The 20,970-nt window shown below is 50.5% G+C and overlaps 1 protein-coding gene across 6 annotated transcripts; it reads left to right on the forward strand.

The window, feature by feature from the left end:
- The first annotated feature begins 3,143 nt into the window (after positions 1–3,143).
- Positions 3,144–15,573, forward strand: MFSD2B (MFSD2 lysolipid transporter B, sphingolipid). 6 transcript variants are annotated; one of them, XR_008618847.1, is made up of 15 exons: positions 3,144–3,276; positions 6,591–6,734; positions 7,907–8,031; positions 8,566–8,689; positions 9,005–9,083; positions 9,173–9,303; positions 11,165–11,255; positions 11,372–11,493; positions 11,924–12,007; positions 12,313–12,393; positions 12,624–12,733; positions 13,090–13,233; positions 13,621–13,791; positions 14,609–15,081; positions 15,237–15,573. XR_008618847.1 is itself a non-coding variant. In XM_055089061.1 (14 exons), the coding sequence occupies exons 1-14, from the start codon at positions 3,187–3,189 to the stop codon at positions 14,631–14,633; spliced, it is 1,521 nt and encodes a 506-aa protein (XP_054945036.1). In that variant the 5' UTR covers positions 3,144–3,186; the 3' UTR covers positions 14,634–15,573. The 6 variants fall into 6 exon arrangements, 4 of the variants coding, with proteins under 4 accessions (XP_054945036.1, XP_054945037.1, XP_023974305.1 ...); XR_008618848.1 differs by having other exon boundaries at positions 15,383–15,573; XM_055089061.1 differs by having other exon boundaries at positions 14,609–15,573.
- The last annotated feature ends 5,397 nt before the right edge of the window (positions 15,574–20,970 follow it).

A 20,970-nucleotide genomic window follows, 5' to 3' on the forward strand; every position in this document is an offset into this window, starting at 1 on the left:
ACCATTGTTGGGGGTGATATGCAGAAGTACATATCTAATTTTACAGATTCTAATTTATTGGTTAAATTACTGTGCATTATCCAGGTTATAAAGGTGATCTTATTTATTTTATATACTTCTGTCATTCAGAATACTTTTCATTTTACTTAATTGTGTTGAAACTATGTATGCATCTATTTCGGTGCCTTAAAGTATTTTGAAAGCAATCTTGCTAATGGTTAAAGAACTGTTGTCTTAAAGATGAAATACTTACTGTTCATTAGAAGGATCAGTGAGATAATTTACACTTGTTATGAAATAGTTACATATGGATGCATTTGTCATTTTTATTTGGCAAAGTCATTCAGTTTGAGAATCAACAAACATTTATTAGGTGCTTTCTGTTTGCCAGGTACTTTAACCAATGTTACTTTCATTTAGTACTCAAGTGTTAAAATGTGATATTTTTAATACTAAATGGTTGTGTTTATTTCTTACACCATCCTTTGTGTCCTTAGTTGAACTAGCATGAAGACTCCTTAGTAAAATTTACCCCTTTGCTCTTAGTACAAACCATTTAATTTAAACATTGCTCATCACACTGAATCTTCAAATAGAAGTGGCTTATTCATTAGACTAATATTTGGCTCTTTGTCACTTGATTTAAATATATGTTTTTTGCACAGATAATTCATATTCATTGGAGAAAATTATACAGTTATGCTAAAATGATCTTTAGCTCATCTGTTATTCCACCATTCAGAGATAAACACTAATAACATATTGGTGTGCATCCTTTCAGATGTTTTTAAGTGTATCAGTCTTTTGTTTCAAAAGGCAGGCTTCTTGATTATTGTCGGCCTGTTTTATTTATTGAAGTCTATTTGTCTTTAAAAATTGCATTAGGAATATACCATCACTTTAAGCAGAATAGTAACTGTTAGGGAAAAAAATGCCTTTTAGTTAACATTTCTGTGCAGAAAAGGGAGGGAGGTGTTTTTTGCTTTTTTTCTGTTGCCCACTTCCCTTCAAAAGTAAAATTGTGGTAGTACATGCAACACAGTATAAGTATTGTGAGTAAAGTGTTTCCAAACCTGCTGAAATTGCATATAAAGCGTTGTGTTCAAACGTAAATTACCCAAAGAAACTCATCTTGAGTTTGTTTAGTTTCCAAGAAATTAAATATTTAACACATGCATTACCTAGTTATCTTTGCACTATTTGCTAGGGCTGCAATCAAGGAAACTGAAGGTACCCATTTTCTAGATTAAGGAATTGAGGCATAGAAAATGGGGTGACTTGCTTTATACTGGGTAGTGTATACTTTCAGGTTAGATTTAGCTGTAATAGGAAATCCAAAATAATAATGGCTTACAGAATACATTTTATTTTATTTCCCATGCAGAAGTCCGGAGGGAAGCAGTTCAGAGCTGCTAGATCAAAAGTCATGACTTCAGTATTGTTAATCTGTGGATCTCAGCACCAGTTAACTTGAGGTCTTCAGATAGCCTGTTGGCACCAGCCATCACATTTGCATTTCATCATTTCATCCAGTAGAAGAAGCATATCCATTCCCTTTTTTAAAAAAGCTATTGAGATGTAATTCACATACCTTACAATTCACCCATTTAAAGTGTACAACTCAGTGTTTTTTTAGTATATTCACAGGATTGTGCAGCCATCACAATCTGATTTTAGAACATTTTTATCTCTAAAAGAAACCCCATTAATAGTCTTTCTCCACCCTCAGTTCTATACAGCCACAAGTCTACATTCTTTCTATAGGTTTATTTATTTGGACATTTCATGTAAATGGAATCATACAATATGTGGTCTTCTGTGACTGACTTTTTTCACAACATAATGTTTTCAAGGTTCATCCATGTCGTTTTTATTGCTGAATAAGTCCATTGTATGAATATTCCTAACATCCTAAACAGCCATTAGTTGACGGACATTTGGGTTGTTTCCACTTTTTAGCTATTAAAAATCGTGCTGCTATGAACATTTGTGTTCAAGTTGTTGCGTGATCATGTTTTCATCTCTGTTACATCCTCAGGAGTGGAATAAATGCTGGGTCATATAATTTCATACTTAACTTTTGAAGAACTGCCAAACTTCTCCAAAGCACCTGCACAGTTTACATGCCCGCTAGCAACGTATGATTTTCCACATTCTCCCCAATGCTTGTTACTGTGTTTTTACATAATTATAGCCCTCCTAGTGGAGTGGTATCTTGTAGTTTTGCATTTCCCTAATGACATGAGTATCTTTTCATGTGCTTATTGCCCATTTGTCTATCTATCTTGGAGAAACATCTATTCAAATCCTTCACCGAATTTTTAATTGGGCTGTCTTTTTACTGTTTACTTTTGAGTTCTTTATATATTCCAGTACAAATCCTTATGATTTGCAAACATTCCTCCCATTCTGTGGGTTGTCTTTTCACTGGTTGCATAGGTTACAACACAAAGGTTTTCATTTAGATGTCGTCCAACTTATGCTTGTGGCGTCCTATCTAAGAAACATTTGTCTAACCCAAGATTATGAAGATATGCTCCTGCTTTCTTCTAAGAGTTTTATAGTTTTAGCCTTTACACGTAGGTCTGTGATGGGTTTTCAGTTAATTTTTGTATGTGATGTGACCCCTTCCCTTTTAAGGACCTTTCTGGGAAATTGCCTACGCCACTCAGCTTTTATTCACTGTCCAGGACTTAAGTTACATGGCCATACCCATTATCTGTATGAGGCTGGAGAATGTGTATTTCGGGCATCCTGTGTCAGTTTCTTAAAGAGGGTTGTAAGCCTACTAAGTCATAGTCTTAGTCTGAGCAGGTCAATTCTATTGCTTCGTTTTTCTGATGAACTTGTTTGTCGACTTTCACGAGGATTTCGCAGGCGAGTTTAGCGCGAACGGCCGCTGGCTCTCACTCCCTCGGAGACCTACCCCAAGGAAAACGGTCCCGAGTGACTTGGCCAGCCTTTCCCCCGGCAAATGTGGGCTCTGGCGTTTTTCACTTGGGAAAGGGAACCCGCGCACGTCGCGGCTTCCCCGTTTTCCCGCGCGTTGCCCCCGGCCCGGGGCGCGCCCGCCAGCCCGCCCCTCTTCGCGCCGCGCCCTCTCGGCCCGGGAGCCGCCCGCCCCGCGGGGGCGGCCGGGCGATAACACCGAGGGTGACGGCCGCAGTGCGCGTGCAGCCGTGCGCCATGGCAGTGTCCCCCGAAGGGACCCCGGCCCCGCCAGTTGAGATGTCGCCGGCCCCGCCGGAAGCGCACACCTTGGAGCCCGCCGGTTCGGTGAGCGCAAAGCGAGGGGCGTGAGGGGCGCGAGGGGCGCGGGGGCTGAGCCAGGCGCAGAGCGGGCGCTGGGCCGGAGGGGCCCCGGGGACCTCCGGGCGTCTGGGCGTAGGCCTTCAGCCAGCCCCGGCAAGCCTCCAGGTTGTTGAACTGCCCCTGGTGGGGTTTGATAGTTGAGAGCCGAGAGGCTTGAGGGTGTTCGGGAGCCCCAAAGAGAACAGGATGGGAAACCGAGTCCTAGGCAAGCGAAGTAAGCTGCTGATTCCTTCACCTAGTCAGGCAGGGCCAGGGCCAGTCTAGGGCTCTTGGCCACCGCGCTCCAGGTCTTCCCCAGGCCCCCTGCACCCTGGGCAGGCAGGACGTTGAGTGGTGCGTGAGGAGGCTGCCTCCCTTCCCCAGTCTCCGGGCAGGTGCTGCGGGCGGCCACAGCGACCCTCTCAAACCTGGCTTCCTCCAGGCGCCGGGCTCTCCTTGAGGAGACTGCCTCTAGAGATGTCCGTCCTGGCAACCAGGCTCCCAAGTGAGGGTAGCGGGCAGGCGGGAACCTAGGGGCGCCCTCAGCCCCTCGCATCCCCCCTCCGCCCACCGCCTGGATGGGGCTGGGGCGCATGTCATTCAGGGTGGCTGTGTTGGAGAGGAGTTAGGACGTCTGAACTTTCCTGCTGAGTGCAAAAATCCACTGCCCGCCCTGTGCTCAACGCGTTCGTTCTGTCTGTGGCTTCAATTCCCTATGCTGACTCAGTGCTTCCTCTCCGGCACCTCGGAGCAAAAGATTGTGGCCTCCAAGAAAGAAAGCAAGATTAAGAGGCCATCTGGGGACTCTCACTTCCCAGGGAAATTTAGAAATTCAGGGTGAGATGAATGGCTAGAGGAGAAACATGGTCCATGAAATGCTAGCATTGAATTCTCATAACAACTCTATGAGGTGTATTATCCCCATTTTAAATGTGAGGAAGTGAAGCTCAGCACACTGAGTACCTTGTCCTGGGTCACACAGCTAGAAACGGCAGACAGAATTTGCATTCAGATTTGTCGAATTTGTCTAACTCTGAAACTTGATCTCAGTTGACTGTGAAGGGCTTATGATTTAAGTAGGTAAAACTGTCTTCCTCAAGATTCCAAGATTGTATCATATACCTAGTTTCAGCTGGAATGTCTGTTTCAAGTGCCTTCTATGTATCAGAAACTTGATAGGTATGTTTAGTGGGAAACCAGAGTCCCATTATGGAGGGGGCAGGGTGGGGGGAGAGTTATCATGTTGGATTCTGCCTGTTGTTAAGCTTTCTGGAAGTTGAAATAGTGTTCACAAAAATATCAGAAAAGGAGACCACATCCTGCCTCATGTGTGGGTAGGAAGAGTGCAGAAGACTTGATAAACCCTTATCTGGGAAGACCTTCCTTTCATTTGGGGTGTCTGGCAAGATACAAAAATGGGTGAAGCCATGGTCCTCTCCACTCCCCCTCCCATGCCCGGGCAAAAGATGAAAAAGAAGGATTCCCAGCGTCTTTGGAAGAAATAGCACTTTCCACAGTGTCTTCATGGCATTTGTTCTTTTAACAAATATATATATATATTGAGTGTCTATATGCCCAGCATTGTTCTAGGTACTGGGGACATGGTGGTGAATCAAAGTTATATAGTTCATGCTCTCAGAGAGTTTATATGCTGGTGGGGAGAGGCAGGAAATGAATAAGAATATATCCTGGGCTTCCCTGGTGGCGCAGTGGTTGACAGTCCGCCTGCCGATGCAGGGGACACGGGTTTGTGCCCCGGTCTGGGAGGATCCCACATGCCACGGAGCGGCTGGGCCCGTGAGCCATGGCCACTGGGCCTGCGCGTCCGCAGCCTGTGCTCCTCAACGGGAGAGGCCACAGCAGTGAGAGGCCTGCGTACCGCAAAAAAAAAAAGAAAAAAAAAAAAAGAATATATCCTGTAGTAAGTACAACTGAGAGAGAGATTTGGGTGGTCAGGGAAGGCCTCTCTAAAGAGATGACATTTAGGCTTCAGCCTGAATGGCAAGGAGTCAGCTCTTGGCAAAGACCGGGAGGAAGAGCCTTCCAGACAGAAGGGACAGGAAGTGCAAAGGCCCTGAGGCAGCAACAGAAAAAGTCATTTTGAGTAACAAGAAGGAGGAGGCTACCATGGTAAAGGAGAGCTATCTGAAGTGAGGTGCGAAAGGGAGTGGGGGCTGATTGGGTGGGCTCCTGTAGGCAATATGGGAAGGACTTGGAGTTTTATTCAAACTGTAATGGCAAGCTGTTAGAGGGTTTTAAGCAGAGATGAGACACAATCTGATTTATGTTATGAAAAGATCAGTTGGGCTGCTGGACGGAGAGTGGATAGTAGGGAACGAGAGTAGAAGCAGAGAAGCCACTTAGGAGGCTCTCACTGATAGATTAGACAGGGGAATTGGGAAAGAGGAATCAAGTATGACTCCTAGGTTTGTGGCCTGAGCTGCTGAGTGGACATTGGGGCTATTTAATGCAATGGGGACAACAGGGTTAAGAGGTTAAGACAATGGGATGGAAATCAGGAGCTGTGTTTTGACCATGCTAAGCTGAAATGCCTGTTTGGTAACCATGTGGGGCTGTGAGTAGACAGTTTAATTTCGAGTCTGGAGTTCACTGGGTAGCTTAGGGATATATATATATAGGGATACACACACACACACACACACACACACACACACATACACACACATATATTTGGGGTCATAAGCATTACTTCATTTTAGTGGTGGGTTGGTAAACAGTCTCTCCATAAAAAAAAAAAAAAACCTCTGATTTTTGCTGTTTACTGATTTCTGTGGTGTAAATACTCTCACCATGGCCGATTTCAGGCTGCCAGTAACCACTGGCTTGCAAAAGTCCCGAATATTTAACAATCAGCTCCTGGAGCCATTGCCTCATTTGCTCATCAAAACATCCCTTGAAGTTGGCAGGAATATCCATTTGACAGATGAGGCTTAGAGAGATAAAGTGATTTATTCAAAGTCCACACAGGAAGCTGGTGGCAAAGTTAGGGGCCTCCTGACCCCCAGTTCACTCTGGCTTGCTGACTTGGGGAATAAAACAGACTGCAGCAGGAAGCACTGTGGGAAAATATAAGGAAGAACTTCCCCCTGGAAATGCTTAGAGGTCATGGTTTAGGATTTTTTTTTTTTTTTCTTTTTTTGTCTCACTTCCTTTTAAGATGATTTGGGACAAATTAGGACTGAGAGGTCGCTGGAAAAGCCTTCAAGACATAGGGACTTCAGGATGCTTTTGGAAGTCAGGGGGCTGGAGGGAGCTGTTGTGTGTCTGTGGGGGCTTAGCTCCTGTGTCTCCCCCAGGACAGCGGAGCTGGTCGCCTCTCATTCTGTACGAAGGTGTGCTACGGCATTGGAGGGGTCCCCAACCAGGTGGCCTCCAGCGCCATAGCCTTTTACCTGCAACTTTTCCTGCTCGATGTGGCACAGGTGAGTGTGGGCGGCAGCCTCGGGGGCCCCCTGCTTCTGTCTTCCTTGGTGTCTGGTCCTTCCACCCCAACTTTACTTCCACCCCCATCATCCTTGGTAGATGGTACTTCTGACCCAAGCCTGAGAAAAAACCAAATGCTATTGAGGGCAACCTCCTCAAGGATGTTTACTGCAGGCTGTTTGTAGTGGAAAAGTGGGAAACAACATGAATGCCCCCAAATATAGAAGTAGTTGGAAAATAAGTTGGGCTATATCCACATAATGGACTACTGTGTAGTCACTCAAAAGAATGAGTTAGATCTATACCAGTTGACTCAGAAGGATTTCCATGATGCACTGTCAAGTGAGAAAAGTTAGTTTTAGAGAAGGGTATATAAAATGATCCTATTTTAGCAAAACAAAAACGTGCCCCATATATGTGGGTGCATGGGTATATGGATGTGTATATGTCTGTACATGATTAAAGGATGAGCATGGGGAAAGTAAATTCTGGAAGGATATCCGCCAGAGTGTTAATGTTGGCTATAGGAGGGAATGGTGGAGGATAGAGGGTAAACAAAAAAGAACTTTTTAATAAGTTATCCATGATTTATTTATTTATCTTTCTGTGATTTTTTAAAATGACACTGATATGATCCCATTTGTGTAAAATTATAAATTGCAAATGCACATAAGGAAATGCAGGAAAGGATGATCAAAATGCTCCTGGCAGCTGTGTCAGGATGGTGGGATTTCAGATGAGCTTTGCTCAGTATTTTTCTGTACTGTTTGAATGTGTTTATAATGAGTGTATCATTTATGTAATTAGAAAAATCAATAAAACATTTTCATTGTGAAACACAAGGTCTGCCTTTGACTGTCAGCTTCAGTGCACCCTTCTTGCACTGAGCCTTTCAGGGGAGGATCTCTCAAGTCTTCTCCGAAAGTGACCGGGCATAAGTATAACAGGAATGTGCTAGGGTACAGCTATCACTCCCTCCCCCTTCTCTACTGGTGCAGATATGCCCTCGGAGCTTTCTGGATTCCTGTCCTGGGGAAGAGACCAAAAAACCTTTGCACCGTGGCTCTGGCCCCTGCCAGTTTCCCAGATCTTCCTGCTGATGGGCGGGCAGGCCTAGACACCCTCTCTGACTCTGCTGGGCCTTGGCTAGCCCCTCCCCTGTCCCTTTCAGATCCCTGCTGCCCAGGTGTCACTTGTCCTGTTTGGAGGGAAGGTGTCTGGAGCAGCTGCCGACCCTTTGGCTGGGTTCTTCATCAACAGAAGCAGGAGGACAGGGTCTGGACGACTCATGCCCTGGTGAGCAGCCCCATGGTCCTCAGGATCCTGGCACCCACCCCTGGCTTGAGGTCACTGTGTTTGTCACATCTGCTTCTTAGTGGATGGTTAGAGGACAAGTCTGGACAGTAGGTGACAGGAATGGATTGGGTCTGACTGAGTCATGCAGGTGTTCAGAGACCTCTCCCTCACCTGGTGGCACGGAGCTGGACAAACCCTCCAAGAGTCGCAGGCCTGGCCCTGGGGGTCTAGGAGTGCGGCCAGGCTGAGCTGGGTGTCTTGGAAGGTCTCACAGAGAAGATGTGACTTGCCCATGCCCCCAGGCCCCGGGAACAGGGAATGGCACCACCCAGCCACTAAGTGCCCCAGCCCCTACTCCTGGCTACCTCCTCGCCGTCGGCCACCTCGTGCCCTCCATGGCTCCCACCCTGAGAGCCCAGGGCTTCTCCAGGGGCCGAGAGCTTGAACCCAGAGGGGTGAGGTTGCTCCAGGCCCACCCTTTGCATCCTCTGTCCTGGTGCCGCGGGGCACTCCACCTGGGCTGTGCTTCCATAGGGTGCTGGGCTGCACGCCGTTCATTGCCTTGGCCTCCTTCTTCCTGTGGTTCCTGCCCCCCTTCACCAGCCTGCGCGGCCTCTGGTACACAGCCCTCTACTGCCTGTTCCAGGCCCTGACCACGGTAAGCAGGTGACCCCCTTCCTCGGCCTGGACTCCTGGAACCCCAGTGCTGGCTGGAGGCCCCTCTGAAGTGTGTGTGTGCTGGGGGTAGGGGTCCAGGTCCCCGCTGCCCACCTGCTTACCAGGTGGCCACCGACCATTAGCTTTTCTCGTGGGCTCTAGGCTGGGTGCCCCTCCTGTCCCTCAGCCCCTAACTCCGGGTTGAGGGGATCAGTGGGGACGTGCCAGCCTGGCGCAGGCCTGGCCTCGGGAAGCTGCTGGCCTGGGTTGACAGTCTGGCGGCAGGCGCCATCCTAAACTCTGCCCGGTGCCCCAGTTCTTCCAGGTGCCCTACACGGCACTGACCATGCTCTTGACCCCCAGCCCCAGGGAGCGGGACTCGGCCACCGTGTACCGTGAGTGCAGGCAGGCGTGGGGTGCGTGGGGTGGGATGGCTCTGCCCCTGGCCCCACGAGCTGTCACCTTGCTCCATGCTGTGTCCCAGGGATGACCTTGGAGATGGCAGGGACGCTGATGGGAGCCACTGTCCACGGACTCATCGTGTCTGGTGCCCACGGGTCCCACAGGTGCAAGGAGACTGCGCTCCCGGGACAAGTGGCCATCTCCCCCAATGCGGTGAGTGCCCAGGCTACCCAGACCCACTGGGACCCCCGCTTCGGGGTCACTTCTTTCTTCCAGGGCCGTTTCTCCCCCAGGTCTCTTCATGGTTGTTTGGGGGCTCAGCTCTGCACACCATGCCCTCTCATTCCTTCCCTGCTCCTGTAGCTGAGCCCATGCCCTCCGTCCTCCCTGCTAAATCTGCTTCTGCTGGGTGCCTTCTAAACATTGAGTCAAACAACAGATCAGCAGGCCATCTGGAGGGGAGGAGGCGGACCCCAGAGAAGGGACAGGGGTGGGGAAGGGTCACAGGCAGGGACAGGGGAGAGAGACAGCAGAACGGTTTGGTGTCCTGGCAGAGCTCTGGGCAAAACCTGACCTATGACCAGTCCTACCCATCCCTGAACGGGTGACTGCCAACGCCAACCCCACCCCCAATGTGAAAGGGTTAGTACCCCTTCCTGTCTCCTCAAAGCAGGTTCCTTTTCAGCAATTAGAGGACCTGCATCTATTTATCCATCAAGTTCATCTTCTATCCCCCGCCCCCAGCCCTTTCTCCTTAAGCAAATGACATCACTCACCTCCACCAACATTTGGGAATTAATGGTAATGAGAATAATACCACCAACACCCATGGTTCACCACCCGTAAGAAAACATTACAATGAAGTCCTTGTGTACCCACCCATCCCCAGACCCATCTGTAGCCCCGCTACAGAATTTGCCTGAGAACAGTGCAAAGTGAAGCTGTAGAGCCCCAGAGAGAGCGGGGAAGTCAGTTTCCCCTTCCCATGGCCTACTGCCCCAATCTAGGGATTGCCTGAATCAGGGCTGGGGAGAGACTCTGCCCACTTGCCCTCAAACCCCATCATGGTGCTATGAGCCTGGGATCAGAGGGGTTGCGACCTGTAGATTTACCCTCCCCGCTTCCATGCCTAGGCCCCACTGAGGCCTCTACAAGTGCCCTCCCCAAAGCTACTGGGTCACTGTCTGGGTAAGGGTGGAAGAGAGGGTGGCAGTGGCCTTGGGTTGGGGAGCAGGACGCTGGGCGGGGCCTGGGTTGCCAAGAAGTAGGGAGCAGGAGGCTGAGAAACCACCCCCCCCGGGGAGGCGGAGCCTCGTGTGAGTCAAGGCGACAAGCATTCAGGTGCCTCTTGGTAGTTCCAGCTCTGCTGTTCCATCGACTTCACTTACAAAACACAAATTCATAGATAAAATCATCACGAATTTCAAGACAGCAGAGCATTAACTCTCAAGTGCAGTGCCTTCTGAATGTGGGACCCTGTGCAACTGTGCTGGATCCACACTGGTAAAGCCCTGCCCATCTCCCTCTTTCTTCCCCCACCAAAGGCAACCCCTATCCTGAACTGGGTGACTTACTCCCATGCATGCCTTAAATGTATTTTATTACATATGTGTCTTCCTCTGAATGCTAGGTAGCACCGTTCTGGTTTTGACATTTATCTGCGTCATCATGCATCACACTGTCTGCTCATGGATCTGTCTCCCCACCCACTCCGAGCCCCTTATTGTGGATGCACAGGATCACTTATTCATCACCATAACCTCAGGGTCTAGCACGCAGAAATCAGCCCCAATGAATGTTTGCTTAAGAAAAAGAGAGAGAGAGGCGAAGGGGGCTTAGACCCATGGTGGCATGGCTGCCCGCAGGAGGCAGAGGGTCAGTAGAAGGACCTCTTTGGGCCCTTAGTGCTCCCTCTCCTGCTGGGCTGGTTGGGAGGAGGGGCACCCAGCACCCTTGGGCTTGGGCTGAGCATCCCTCTGCTCCCACTGGGAGGTGCTCCTGCCCGGCCCCTGGGTATCCCCACCTCCGTGGGTTGGAGACATCACCCCCACTGAAGTTCTGTCCTGTCCCACAGACTCATCTCTACTCCATTGCAGCCACTGTGGTTGCTGTGACTTACCCCGTGTGCAGTAGTTTGCTCTGCCTGGGGGTGAAGGAGCGACCAGGTAGGTGCGGGGTGCAGGCAGAGTGTGGGAAGCAGAAGCTGTGGCCGGGCTCCTCTTGGGCGTGGGTTTTGGTTTTGAGCTCCACCAAGCCAAGATGTCCCCTTCCTGTGTTGCAGATGCCTCTGCCCGAGCCTCCGGCCAGGGCCTGAGCTTCCTGGCTGGGCTGCGTCTCACAGTCCGGCACCCGCCCTACCTGAGTCTGGTCATCTCCTTCCTGTTCATCTCGGCAGCCGTTCAGGTACCTCTGGCCAGGCTGATCCCCACTGGCTTGGCTCTGGCCATACTGACCCTGTGTAGGTTCAGGTGTCTCTCGTCCCCACCGCACCAGAGAGAAACCAGTGGCTGGCAAGCGCCTGGTGAGGCTGGTGCTGGGAGGAGAGAAACCTGCCTAGAGCTTGTGGGGCTGGGGAGGGTCGGAGCCCAGACACCAGGAAGCTGACGCTGTCTTGGGGTGGTTCTCAGCTGTGCCGGGGAGGGGGACTAGGAATGGCGTTTATACCTGTGTCAGGGATAAGCGTCCTTCGTTGGGGAGGGGACTGCGTGATGGCGGCAGGAACCGGACGCTTGAGGTCCCAAAGGGGAGGCCAGACTTGAGACCTTGGCCTTGCCCTTGACTTCCACGTTTTTGCCATTTCCCATACACGCCCACTTCCTGTCGACCTCCTCAGGTGGAGCAGAGCTACCTGGTCCTGTTCTGTGCACACGCCTCCCGGCTACATGACCATGTGCAGAGCCTGGTGCTAACCATCCTGGTGAGGGGACCTGGGGTGGTAGAGGCAAGGGCGCTCGGGGGCCTGAGTTGGCGATGTGTGACCCTTGACATGACACACGTGGCCGGACTTCCGGTGGTCAGTGTTCTGGACTCTGCTGTGGTCTTGGTCACCTGCATTTCAGCAGAGGGTGGAATTGGGGCCAGGGTCATAAAGTTTCACAGCCACTGTTTCCAACCAGGGGGCAAGGTCAACGTCGAGCATCCCTCCTAATAGTCAGGGCTTTGAGGGCCTGGCAGAGGCGCAGGGGGCGTGTCCTGGGCTGTGATGTTTCTGTCCGCTCACAGGTCTCGGCAGTGCTGAGCACCCCGATGTGGGAGTGGGTTCTGCAGCGATTTGGGAAGAGGATGTCGGCCTTCGGGATCTTTGTGAGTGAGGCAGGAAGCAAGGCCTGGAGGGATTTCGGGGGCGGGGAGGTGACCTTGGAGCCTGAGCCTCCTGGGGGCCGGCAGGGCCGCGTCTATATTCACCGCGTGCTCAGTGCCTAGCACGGGGCCGGGCGCAGGGGGTCACCAGTAGAGCGGTGAGTGTGTGAATCAAAGAGCAGTTGAGGCGGGGGTGCAGGTGGAGGGCGCAGCTAGTGTGTCTGTCTCCCTAGGGGATGGTGCCATTTGCAATCCTGCTGGCTGCTGTGCCCACAGCCCCCGTAGCGTACGTCGTGGCCTTTGTGTCTGGCGTGAGCATCGCTGTGTCCTTGCTGCTACCCTGGTAGGCTGGGTGAAGGGAGATGGGAGTGGGAGCCTCACGTCCTTCCTACTGGGTATCCCTCCTTCACATCAACCTGCTGACCCAGGCCCCTGTGCACAGGCTGCGCTGGGGAGGGGCTCTCCCCTTGCGGGAGATGGAGGCTGCCAGTGCCATCTGTGGAGCCCTCCTGAAAGAGCGCCAGGCGGCAGGAATGGTGGACAGCTGTGTGTTGGGGAAATATGCCTGACTCTCTGCGGGCCGGTCCTGGGCAGCGGGGACCCAGGGGTGAATCTGACTCACTCTCTGTCCCCAGAGAGCTCCCATCCTGGTGGCTGTCGAGGGGATAAAAGGGATAATTCTGCAGCCCCCTCCCCCAGGTCCATGCTTCCAGATGTGGTGGATGAATTCCAGCTGCAGCACCAGCACGGCCCAGGGCTGGAGACCATCTTCTACTCATCCTATGTCTTCTTCACCAAGCTTTCAGGTGCAGGCGCCCTGGGCATCTCCACTCTCAGCCTGGAGTGAGTCACAGAGCTGGGCTGTACCAGAGGCACAAGACTAGCGGCGTGGGAAGCAAAGGGCAGAGTCCCCCACCTTAGCCAGCCAGGGGTCACCCGTGGGTCCGGAGGGTGTGTGGGAACCTCCACCCTAGCTTTCTCTGTGCACCTGACTGGGAGGGGCCCTTCTTGGTGGCTGTACCCCTTCTGAAGCCTCTGCTTCCCACATTCCCAGCTTTCTCTGAACTCCTCCCTGGTCTGTCCGTTCCCTCACACTCGCGTCCCCCATAGTTAGGCTGATCTGGCCAGGAAACTCTCCAAGTTTCAGGATAGCGTGGTGGGTGGGCATTGGGGACCCGTCCGTTGGGAAGCCGGGCTCCGAGCTGGATGCATGGGATGGTGTTTCCCCAGCTTTGCGGGGTATGAGTCAGGGGCCTGCAAGCAGGCGGAGCAGGTAGTGGTGACCCTCAAAGTCCTCATCGGCGCCATGCCCGCCTGCATGATCCTCATCGGCCTGTGCATCCTCATGGTCGGCCCCACTGCAAAGGTGCCAAGTCGGAACAGCTCCCGCTCCCTTGGGAGGTAGGCACCTCTCACACACGGGTACACACAGGAGGGCTGCCAACGCCCGGGAGACATGCAGATGTGCACGGCTCTCATTTGGGCATCTCCACCTGACGTCCCACAAGCATGGCGGTCAGTCCTAATGGGCCCCAGACCGAATTTATCTTCTTCCCCAATCGCTGCTCCTGCTGTGCCCCGGTCCCAGTGAACGGCACCGCCCTCCAGCCTGGGAGCTGAGGCCTGGGAGCCACCTTCCTCTCCCGCCCGCAGGCTGCACTGAGCAGCTCTCTCTGCCCTCGCTCTCCCGCCGCGGACCGCCGGTCCCACTGTCCGCGGGTGAGCTGCTCCCTGTCTGGCTTTCGCAGTAGACTGTGGGGACCTGGAAAGCTGGGTCTGTTTTCTTCATTTTTGTGTCCCAAGAGCTCAGCCCAGAGCCTGAGGCCAAGCAGGCGCTGCACTATCAACACGTCTGGTCCAGCAGACGTTCACGAGCCTTGTCCACGTTTTTGCCGAGGCTCACGTGTTTACAAACATGGGTCCATGTAGATGCAGAGGACCACGCACGATAGGCAGGAAGTGGCTTTGTCACGGGTCCCTCACTGCTTGCTGTGGACGGCCTGGGACTCCAGCCCAGCTTACTGAGATCATGCGCTACACTCGGGGAATAACACGTGGATGGGGAACTGCTTGGTGGGACCCCGAAGAACACGGTTTTAGCTTCATTCACAGGGCTGAGGAGGGGAGGAGTTGCCAGAGAGACACGGAGCAGCCACTGACACTTCCACGGGACCCCACCCACCTCATCCTTCCCTTTGGCTTCTTCCCTTTCCGACAGGAGGACCAGCTACAGCCTCGCTTGAATTTGAGACTCCTGTGAGCTGGAACGGCAGGAGCAGTGTCTTCTGGGCTCCAAGTCCCCCTTTCTTCTCAGCCCTTCGGCACCCCTGCTTCACAGTTTACACACGACCCGTCTTTTCCCCTGGGATATGGTGTCTTCGGTGACTCTCCTGAAGGGAGTGGCCTGGGCTCCAGGACCCTCGCCTGTCATGTCTTGCCTGTTGACTGCAGGACATCTCAGATAGGCCTGTGCCCCTGACTACCCAGCTCCAGGCAACCTGTGACCTGGAAAGCATACCAGTAGCAACTATTCCTGGAAAAAGGAAGCCCCTACCAGCCTGGTCTGCAGACTTCCTGTGGGAGCACCAGGCCCACCAACCTGCTTGGACGGCAAAGCTACCTGACAGCACAGACACACGGAACTCGTTTCCCCTGATGTTCCACTGGATGTCTGAGAGAGGCTGACAGCACGTGAGTGGGCAGAGTGGGGACAGGTGGACATGCTGGGATGTCCAATTAGGAGAGAGACCGATGCAGCGAGGCCAGCAGACCCCAGAGGGAGCGAATGGGGCCAGTGGTGGGGATAGACTGAGCAGGGCATGAGGTGTTTCTTTCCCTTTGTACAGCTAAGTTGATGACACTGTTTCTAGAAGTGGACACTGACTGATAATTGGGCCACCGAAGATCCATCATTTTTATGAACAAAAGTTATTTTTGTGGAAATATTTTTCTGAAAGTTTATCTTTTTTTTTTTTCTGGCTGTGCCGCACAGCATGCAGGATCTTAGTTCCCCGACCAGGGGTTGAACCCGTGCCCCCTGCAGTGGAAGTGCGGAGTCTTAACCACTGGACGGCCAGGGAAGTCCCCTGAAAGTTTATCTTATAAAAGCACAGGAACCACTGTTTTCCAGAGGCCATGTCTTTGGGGAAGAAAGATGCACTGAGATTTATTTTTGCAGAAACAAATTAAAGGGTTTATCTTCTACTGAGTCTGTAAAATTTGCCGGTGGCCAGCCTTCTCATCCCACCTCCTGGGAAAGCCCTGTCCCAAGGAGGGAAGGGGAGGGTGCCTGATGCCACTGAAACTGGCTATGGCCCATCAGCCATATGTCCCAGAGTCTGCATTTCCTCAGACCAGAGATGCCATGTGGGAGGTGGGTTCCTTCCTTCCTTTGGAAGAGAAAAAAAGTTGAGACTCGATAGTGGCCTGGTGGCTCATGTGGGTTTGGGGCCTGGAGAAGAGTTGAGGAACCTGTGGGGACCCTGATGCCCCAGCAACTCCTCCTAGAGAAGCCCAGATACCTCAAGGAAGACCAGGAGGTGCAGACCTGCCCCCCACATTTCTCCCAGCCCCCAGCTCAGTCCCCTCCTGAGCCCACTGCCCAGGGCTAGGCCCCCTTCTACTTTCTCTTTCGACCTCTGGCTGCCTCTTAGGTGTGAGATTAGGTGCGAGGTCTAAGATGGCCAGAGCTCAGACACACTCAGGCAGGATGTGCTCCTCACAGCTTAAAGTGTCAGCTTCCTCTACAAATGCTATAGCACAAGAAGGAACCTGGGGCTTCCCTGGTGGCGCAGTGGTTGAGAGTCCACCTGCCGATGCAGGGGACATGGGTTCGTGCCCCGGTCCGGGAAGATCCCACATGCCACGGAGCGGCTGGGCCCGTGAGCCATGGCCGCTGAGCCTGCGCGTCTGGAACCTGTGCTCCGCAACGGGAGAGGCCACGACAGTGAGAGGCCCGCGTACCGCAAAAAACAAAACAAAACAAAACAAAAACCTGACCTCAGAGAGAGAGTGCAGAGTGTGACCCAGTCTGTCTGATACCTGAACTTTCTGGGCCTGTGACATTGACATGGGCATCTGATCCTTGAGGTCACAGGGCTCCAGAGAAAGAGCTGCGCTCGGTCTCTCTTCCTTGTCCATCTGACCGGTTCAGGAAGGGGCTGACAGGAAGCTCTGCTCACCCCCCGCCTGCACAGGCACACACACCACACACATACCTCACACACTGCACACTCACACACACCCATACACGCACACATACAGAACAGTTTCTTAACACTGGAAAATCACTGGCCCTGTGGAGACAGTACCTGGTACGACCGAAGGCCAGGTAGTTTCTACCACGTTATGTTATGCTGTGCTTTGGAAACCTGGGCGACGCAGGTGGGATCAGAAGCTTGTGCCACATCTTATGTTACCTATACTGCTTCCCGGGAGTGCAGTCTCAAGGATCAGAGCTTCACTGTATAAAGACAGCTGCAGGGGGCCACCTCTGGGGGTTAGGGGTTAGATCTCAGAGACAGGAGGTAATCATGGGCTGGCCAAAAGGTATTATTCCATTTCTTCTTCATAGCAGCCCTATGAAGCAGGTACTATGATTCTCATTTTCAGATGAGGAAACAGGCTTAGAGAGATTAAGCAACTTGCCTAAGATCAGCTGGTGGTAGAAACGGTCTTGTACCCAAGTTGGGTACAAGATTCCAAAGCTTGTGGAGCTAGCCAGGGCTTAAAATAGTTTTTGGAGGTATGGCTGATCCAGGACTTTGGTATCACAGGACCACTCCTCTGAAACCAAACGCCAGCATCCCTGCCTCTGACTTTATGCTTCGATTCCACTGTAATTCCATTATTCCTACTCTTCGACCTTCGGCTCACATTTGCCCACTGAGCTCCCCCCATATCCACGTCCCTCTCCTGACACCCACCCTCCTCAGAGCCCGTCCTCCTGTTTCCGAGGAAGATCTCCCCTTACCACCACAGCCAGCCCTGGGCCTATCACTGGCAAAGGCAGACATCTCCCCTTGCCCCTTCCCTCTCCACGACCTTTTCCATCCCCACTTAAATCCAGGAGAGCACGCCATCCACTTGCTCAAGACCCTCTCAGCGCCACCCCTACATCCCATCAACAGTCCCTCAAGGTCTCACAAGATCAGGTCTCTCCTGAAGCATCACTTCCTCAGGGAGGCCTTTCCTGCTTCCCCACAATCGCCTCCTCCACCCCCAGGTCTCTACACTCCACCCACTTTGCTCGTGCTCAGTAGAACCCACCTCCACATACAACTATATAGTTATCAACGGCTTTCTTGGTTACTGCTTGACACCCCTGTTAAAACAGAAATGTCATGAGGGCAGGGACTTTGACCACTACATCCTCAGTGCCCAGAAGTGAACGTTCAACATGAATAAATGTTTGCTAACTGAACAAGTGACTGTCCATGGTGCCCTCATCCTCGAACAAACAAAAACAGCCTTTCCTGTTCCCTTCACTTTCTCCTCCTCTTCAAATAATCGGTTTACTCTCCTCCCGCCACCCTGCTCCACAGCATTGTCTCCTGACTCCTGACCCTCACCTGCCATTCCCTCCTTTTTCTGTGTGATTTTTTAAAATAAATTTTGTTTTTAATCTCTATTTTTGGCTGTGTTGGGTCTTCGCTGCTGCGAAGCTTTCTCTGGTTGCGGTGTGCGGGCTTCTTATTGCAGTGGCTTCTCTTGTTGTGGAGCACGGGCTGTAGGCGCACGGGCTCAGTAGTTGTGGCTCACAGGCTCCAGAGCGCAGGCTCAGTAGTTGTGGTGCATGGGCTTAGTTGCTCTGCGGCATGTGGGATCTTCCCAGACCAAGGCTTGAACCTGTGTCCCGTGCAATTGCAGGCAGATTCTTAACCACTGTGCCACCAGGGAAGCCCCGGCCATTCCCTCCTTAACCCACTGAACTTGGCCTCTGCCTCCCCACTGAGGAGACAGTGCGGCCTGGCAGGTGCACTCCAGCATCAGAGAAAGGGAGAAGGGAGTTTGTATGTTGCTTTCCTCTCTTAGTGGTTTCAGTCAACTTTTTAAAACAAATCTGAGCCTCCATTTTTTTTAAAAATATTTATTTATTTGGCTGCGACAGGTCTTAGTTGCAGCAGGTAGGATCTTTAGTTGAGGCATGTGAACCCTTAGTTGCAGCAGGTAGGATCTTTAGTTGAGGCATGTGAACTCTTAGTTGCAGCATGAGGGATCTAGTTCCCTGAACAGGGATCGAACCCGGGCCCCCTGCGTTGGGAGCACGGAGTCTTAACCACTGGACCACCAGGGAAGTCCCTCCATTTATTTCTTGAAAGAAATGTGTACACTGTTACCTACGTGTTGGGACAGGTCTGATGATTAGGTGGGGTAACACTGACCAAGGAAACCTCAATCACAGGTAGCCATAATGCTGACCATGCTTCTTCAAAACCCTGTCCTCCTTGGCTCCCTTACCTCCCTCCCGGTTCTCCTCCACCATCTCTGACCATGCATTTTGTGACTTTTCCGTTGCTTCTTCTTCCTTTGATGCTCTGTGGTCATCTTGGGCTTCCCAGGGCCACGTGATTTCATTCACTACCACCACCTCTACCCCACTCTATTTCCAACCCTGAGCTCTCTGCTGACCTTCAGGTCCCCAGAATCAAAGATCAGATGCCCATCTCAGTGTCCTCCAGGCAGTTAAAACATCACATGTCCAAAATGGACTCCTCACCTTCTCCCCACCCATGTTCTGTCTCCTGCATTTTTGGTGAATTTACGTCAGCATCTATCCACTCACCAAAACCCAAAACTTGGTCTCTTCTTAGTTTCCTTTCTCTCCCATTCACTCCACCACCCCATTCCCCATATATACCGAGTATGGATTAAGCAAGGGAAAGTGTTGCAATTTGTGGGTTCTACCATTATCAAATGGTAGAAGTTATTTGAAATTGAACAGAAAGTTGTAACACCAGATATGGATGGGTGTGGCTCATAACACACACAGCAAACTGATGTAGGTGATCGTTAGGTGTTTGAGATGTGTATGTATGTGTATGTATGTTTGTGTCTCCCTATGGGACTCAGTTCAGCTGGGTACAGTTTTCTGTGTTCACCTAGTGTTTCTTACGGACAAAATTGGTACACAAGCAACAGGAAATTGAAGTTATGCACTAATAGTTCCCTAATATAACAATTGTGTTGGAACAAATTTGTTTTCAAAACAAACATTATAACAGAACTGAGTGTATATGTGTCTGGGTGTAAATATACAGAAATCCTAAATGGTCCCATAAATATTAAAGGAATAAAATAAGTATTTTAAAACATTCCCACAAAGAAAAGACCAGATCCAAATTCTATCAAACATTCAATCAAGGATCATTCCAATCTTATGAAAACTTTTCCAGGGAATAGAAAAAGGCATACTCAGCAACTCATTATACCAGGCCAGAATAAGCTCGAAACCAAAACTAGACAAGCAAAAGCAAACAGAAAGGAAATCTGCAGGTTAATCTTACTTATGAACATAGAAGCAAGAATCCAAAACAAAATATTAGCAAACTGGGTCTGGCAATGTCTAAAAAATAAATACATCATGAACATATTGGGTGTATTCCAACAATGCAAAGTTTGTTTAATGTTAGAAAAATCCATCAAGTGATATTCACCACATTAACAGATTAAGGGAGGTAAAAATTACAGTCTCAATAGATACAGAAAGAACCATTTGATGAAAATCTAACACCCATTTATGATAAAAGTACTTAACAAACCAAGAAGAAAAGGAAATTTTTAAACATAAGAAAGGGTATCTACCAAAAACCTAGGGCAAACATCACTTTTAAGGGTGAAACAGTTCCTTTAAAATCAGAAATAAGGAAAGGATGCCCACTGTCCACAAAATTTTCATTATTTGTGGGTGATATGATCGCCTACATAGAAAACCCAAGGAATCTACAGATGAATTATTAGAATTAATAAGACAGTACAGCAAGGTAGTTGGATATAAAATTAACAAAAAAGAATTGCACTTTATATGCAACACTTATAAAATATAATTTTTAAAAAATATCATTCACAGTAGCAACAAAAAATATAAAGTACCTAAGAATAAATGAATAAAATGTGGAAAAACTTCTGCTTCTGGCCATGACGGAGCAGTAGAGACCAGATCTCACCTCTTGGCTGGTTTGTTAAAAAACAAACAAACAAACAAACAAAAACTGGACAGAATATATGAAACAAGTTTTCAAGGCACTGGCATCAGGCAACAAAGGAGCAATCTCTTAAGAGAAGGGAAACAAATGAGGTGAAATTTACAACTGCCCCAGTTTACTGCCTTGAGAATTTCCAGATGACAGTAAAGAGAACCAATTTAGAGTCCAGAGGGCTCCCTGAGTTGAGAAGACAGCTGGAAGAGACCAAAATGGCTAGAGTTTGCAGGACAGAATAGTGGAGGAGTGAGCTACTCCTCAAGAGAAAACTCGGGAGATCTACAGAGGGTCCCACTCAAGTACCCAACAGAATGTTGATTAAAGAAATAAATGTGAAAGACAAAACTTTCATAAAAGGAAAGATAAATGTGACTTCATT

This window comes from Physeter macrocephalus, chromosome 12 (assembly GCF_002837175.3).
Source record: "Physeter macrocephalus isolate SW-GA chromosome 12, ASM283717v5, whole genome shotgun sequence".
In the NCBI taxonomy this organism is placed as follows: domain Eukaryota; kingdom Metazoa; phylum Chordata; class Mammalia; order Artiodactyla; family Physeteridae; genus Physeter; species Physeter macrocephalus.